The sequence below is a fragment of the Panicum virgatum genome, chromosome 5N (genome assembly GCF_016808335.1).
Source record: "Panicum virgatum strain AP13 chromosome 5N, P.virgatum_v5, whole genome shotgun sequence".
Taxonomy (NCBI): domain Eukaryota; kingdom Viridiplantae; phylum Streptophyta; class Magnoliopsida; order Poales; family Poaceae; genus Panicum; species Panicum virgatum.
In genome coordinates this window covers 37,548,939-37,554,184 of record NC_053149.1, presented here as the reverse complement: position 1 = coordinate 37,554,184, position 5,246 = coordinate 37,548,939, and the positions used below count along the sequence as shown (strand labels likewise).

Below are 5,246 nucleotides of genomic sequence, written 5' to 3'. Positions count from 1 at the left end.
ACCCGTCCTCCTCCCTCCTTTTTATACCCTGCTGTTTACGTACCCAGTCCGGCAGCCACCACCATCACCGGCCGGCCTGCCGCGCCCCTCCCATCCGCCCGCCCGCCCGCAATGGCGTCCGCCACGCCGCTGCTCAAGGACGAGCTGGACATCGTCATCCCGACGATCCGCAACCTCGACTTCCTCGAGATGTGGCGGCCCTTCTTCCAGCCCTACCACCTCATCATCGTCCAGGACGGCGACCCCAGCAAGACCATCCGCGTCCCCGAGGGCTTCGACTACGAGCTCTATAACCGCAACGACATCAACCGCGTGCTGGGGCCCAAGGCCTCCTGCATCTCCTTCAAGGACTCAGCCTGCCGCTGCTTCGGCTACATGGTCTCCAAGAAGAAGTACATCTACACCATCGACGACGACTGCTTCGTGAGTGCCCTCCCGCTCCGATCCTCTCCCTGTGATGATCCGAGATCTAGTTTCGCATTTCGCCTCTTCTGACGCGACTAGTCTTTGACGTTATTAGGCGCGATTTTGTGGGCTTGGTTCTCAGATCCAGTTAGGTAGGTGACGGGTAAAATACAGCGAGATCCTCGGGTTGTTTTCTTCGTGGGAACGAATTGAGTTGTCAAATTTGAAGATACAATGCGTATCCAGATTGACATTTGGGATGCAAACTTAAGCTCGTAGTACTATGATCTGGGTCGGTAGAATGCATACGTTTTTCAGATGATGGATTGATCTGCGGGCTTGGATATTTTCTCCTCAATCCTTGGAATTCGTTAGGTCATGCGTATGGTGGTTGCAGCTGTCATAGTTCTGATCATGTTACTTGGACTAGACTTTTTACTTGTTCTATACTTCTAAAATGTATCAAGCATTGGATGTAACCTCACTTGTTTGGCCCTGTATTGCTTCCAGCTGGAGGTTATATGGAAGCGAATATGCATTTGATCTAATGATCTTTGGTGTCTGGCTGTTGGATAACTTGTACATGTCGCCTTGCCGCCATATTTTGTCTGTTGCGTTGGTGCATATCCACTTTTTTAATGTTTCAGGGCGATGATCAGTAGACAGAGTAACTAGGGGACAAAAATGACAATACAAAAAGTAATAGTAGAGAGTTATCTGGACTGCACATAGTGTGGTTTATTCCCAAGCCTAAGCATACAAGCAACATGGTTGGAGTGAGCGATATTATCCATGTACTCTTGGACCATCCTATCTTTTTTATTGCCATAAGCTTTTATTATGAGTTTGTGACCATACATCATGCCTTTGAAATGTAATTTAGTGCCAGTTTGGAGCTACCACTGCCCTGAAATCACCACCGCCTAGAGGATCAGGTCATCATAAAGCCTTGCATTGCACTTCACCTTGAATTTTTTCCTTGCATTGTTGGAACTTTGATAAGTTGGAGGTCAGGGGTGCCTAAATACTTATCAAAAGAATACATTGTAAAAACCAAGAAACACAACAAAGTCATGTATCAAGATCCATTTTTAAAATATGTAGGGATTAGCATTGGGGTAATAGAAATGTTCTTATAGTTCTAAAATCTTGACAGTGTTACTCTAGGGCCCCATCAGGTTGTCAAATAGTTTACTGGACCATTATTGGCTGGCTTATAATGTGGAGATTTATGATGAAGCAAACCTCTTTATCCATTAATTTAGAAGCTAACGTTTAACTTTAAGAGCTTGGCTTCCTTTTGAACTGCTATTTGTTTAAAAAATTGTTTGCTAATGTTCGGCATTCGTACGTGGCATTACTTGTATGAAAGAAAGACCTGCAGGCTACATAATAGTTTTCTATGTGATTTTTCTTTCTGTGCTGTCTCTGCTAGCTGACACTAGCACATGTTACAAGTATATGCCTTGCACTATAGTTTATAGACTTGGAATGTGATGCCATTATTTTAGTCATCTACTCTGTACTTGATAAATAGATTTGGGTATTGCTTATTCTGCCGGATCTTCCTCTATTGTTTGTCCTTGGCTTGTCTGTGACTTGTTCTTTTGCAAACTCGCAGGTTGCTAAAGATCCATCAGGAAAGGACATCAATGCACTTGAGCAGCACATCAAGAATCTTCTGAGCCCATCAACTCCATTTTTCTTCAATACTTTATATGACCCATACCGTGATGGTGCCGATTTTGTTCGTGGGTACCCCTTCAGCCTTCGCGAGGGTGTCCCAACTGCTGTTTCCCATGGGCTTTGGCTCAACATTCCAGACTACGATGCCCCTACCCAGCTTGTCAAGCCCCTTGAGAGGAATAAGAGGTAAAGCTGTAAAGGTGATACATTCCAACAGCTTTCATCATTTAGGCATCTTATTTTGCTAATCTGGTATTTCTTTCTTTCTTGAAATCAGGTATGTGGATGCTATTCTTACAATCCCAAAGGGCACCCTCTTCCCTATGTGTGGAATGAACCTTGCATTTGACCGTGAACTCATTGGTCCTGCGATGTACTTCGGTCTTATGGGTGATGGCCAGCCTATTGGTCGCTACGATGATATGTGGGCAGGATGGTGCACAAAGGTATGTTATGTTGTTTCCTTTTGAATTGTATTGCTGTGATGCTTACAAATGCAACAAAAGATTAGACGGACATGCACAGTGGGTTAGTACTAGTTGCATTGTGCAAGCAAGTGACATCTGTATCTTGGGTAGTGTCTTTGTACTGAATAAACCATGCCAATGTCTCCTCTGCTGGAATACAGGTGATTACAGATCATTTGGGCCTGGGTGTGAAGACTGGATTGCCCTACATCTGGCACAGCAAAGCAAGCAACCCATTTGTAAACCTGAAGAAGGAATACAATGGCATCTTCTGGCAAGAGGAGCTCATCCCCTTCTTCCAGTCAGTTTCCCTTCCAAAGGATGCTACCACCGTCCAGAAGTGTTACCTTGAGTTGGCCAAGCAGGTGAGGGCGAAGCTCGGTAAGGTGGATGCCTACTTCAATAAGCTTGCAGACTCCATGGTCACATGGATTGAGGCCTGGGACGAGCTCAACCCCCCTAAGGGTGGAGTCGCCACTGCTAATGGCCCTCCCAAGAAGTGAAAAGGCAACAATCGGATAAACTTCGCTTGTTCATGTGGGCTGTCATACTGAAAGGAAATACTGTTTTGGTTAGTGCCGATGGACTGAGGTCGCTTCGCTGTAACTCGAAAAGTTGTCACCTCCCTAGAAAATTGTCTTTGCATTGGTGGTTTTAGGGAATTTACATTATTTTTCCGTGTGATTCAACAACAGGTGTAATGTCGGAATTGGATTACCTTCAAATTAGAATAAAGTTACTGGTTATGCTATTGGTCTTTGTCCTAATTTCTTATGCTACATGCCTAGTACTTGTTTTGTTTGTCTGTATGATATATAAGCAAATGCGGAATGTAGTACCGAAATGTTTCTTTGTCTCTTGTCTTCTAGATTGACTAATTAGAAAGTAAGAAGACGGCTAAAACGTGACTATTTTTTAGATAATGGAAACGAGTTCCAGCCTCTACAAAGTGTATATGGCTAAAAGATTATTAAAAAAAAACCATCCATGGCCTAATTGGAGGAAAATAAAGAGAAAATAATTTAAACCAATTCTGAGGTTATGCTTCCACCCCTGATTCACCCCTGATTGGCTATTTTCAAGACAACAGTCTCCAAAGCAAGACTCGTCCTTCGGAATAGCACCTTCGTCATATCTTCATGCTGTAGGTGCACCCACAGGCTCAATCAGTAGGTCCCCCCTGAAAATAGCCTGCATAAATGAAGAATACTTGATTTTGTTAAAAATAATATCATTACGACATCTCCAAATATCTCAACACAATGCAGCTGCCCCCACCAACATGACACGCCCCTCCTTGTCACTAAAATTTGAGAGCCAATTCCCTAGCATATGGGAAACCGATCTTGGAGGGGTTAACCCTATAGCTAAATAGACTATCCTCCAAAACTCCTTTGCATGGTGACAGTCAAAGAGGAGATGTGTAATCGGTCATTACAATTACAGAAACAACACTTCAAACTCCCCTTCCAAATCTTCCTTACTAGATTATCTTTTGTTACGATAACTCCTCTTTGGAGATACCAAAAGAAAATCTTTATCTTGAGAGGAATTTTTAGTTTCCAAATCAATTTGTGGCAAAAAGGAGCATGCTGGTTCATCTTGTGGAGGTACATAGATCTAACAGTAAAGATCCCATGTAAATTCCATTTGAAGTGATCTCTCCCTTCAACTAAATTGATGTTGGTTATATTAGCTACTAGTTCAAGCCATTCTTGGAGTTTTTCATCCACCAAAGCCCTTCTAAACGAAATGTTTAGGGGCTCTGAACTTAACACACTCACTACTGATATGCATGTGGTCGGCAAGCTATGTTGTAAATTTTTGGATATTGATTTTTGAATGGCCTTTGGCCCACCCAAGTATCCTCCCAAAATCTCGTTTATTTCCCATCTTTAATCTCAAAGGATCCACAGACCTAGACCTATTTTTTAATCTTCATTAACCCTCTCAAAAAATGAGAGTCGTTGGTTTTAGCTTGGACTTGTGGTTATTTGCATGTGACTATTTGGCTATTTGCTTTGCTTGCTCATTTTTGTTTGTTTCCTGAGAGCACCGGTAACATGATCGGCATTAGCTGCAAAACAAATAGGATCTTAGGTACGAGCATACGAACGTGCATTGCCTGAATTTATTCCTGCTTAATTCGTGTTCCACCATAAAAGTTAGCCTTTGGACTGAGATGCCACAGCTACAAAAACGAAGAGAGGATTCGCAAAATGACACGCTGAGCCTTATTATCTGCACTTCCACCATGACACGCTGGACCCCACTCCACGTACACGTGGACCTCCGGGACCCACCCAATGGGACCTAGAGTTATGCTTGTTAGCTATGTTGGTCTGATGGGCCCGTAGTGATACACGTGGATGGATGGGTTACACCTATCCAGTGGACCCCTCATTGACATATTTGACCCATAATCCTGACACGTCGACTTTGGGGTCCAAGTCAACATATGTCACTGCCAGGTAAACATACTGGGCCAGTCAAACGGGACCTACTGCTACACATGTTAGCCACGTCAGTCTGCTGGGCCCGCACTCATACACATGGATGCTCGGGGTCAAATCTCTATGGTGGGCCCGCGTTGACGTAGTTGACCAACAAGTGTGGCACGAGGACCAGCGGGTCCATGTCGCTACACGTGGTAGCCAGTTCCGTTCTATGACATGTTGGGTTTTGAGG

General features: G+C 43.9%; 1 protein-coding gene across 1 annotated transcript; it reads left to right on the top strand.

Annotated features, from left to right (window-relative positions):
• Positions 1–3,218, top strand: LOC120676225 (UDP-arabinopyranose mutase 3). The gene is made up of 4 exons (XM_039957456.1): positions 1–423; positions 2,027–2,277; positions 2,369–2,537; positions 2,720–3,218. The coding sequence occupies exons 1-4, from the start codon at positions 112–114 to the stop codon at positions 3,059–3,061; spliced, it is 1,074 nt and encodes a 357-aa protein (XP_039813390.1). The 5' UTR covers positions 1–111; the 3' UTR covers positions 3,062–3,218.
• The last annotated feature ends 2,028 nt before the right edge of the window (positions 3,219–5,246 follow it).

Excerpts from the sequence above, each read along its gene's own strand:
- LOC120676225 (XM_039957456.1), top strand. The coding sequence starts at position 112 with ATGGCGTCCGCCACGCCGCTGCTCAAGGACGAGCTGGACATCGTCATC. Across the intron at positions 2,278-2,368 it reads CCCCTTGAGAGGAATAAGAG|GTATGTGGATGCTATTCTTA; the intron begins GTAAAGCTGTAA and ends TCTTGAAATCAG. Across the intron at positions 2,538-2,719 it reads GGGCAGGATGGTGCACAAAG|GTGATTACAGATCATTTGGG; the intron begins GTATGTTATGTT and ends GCTGGAATACAG.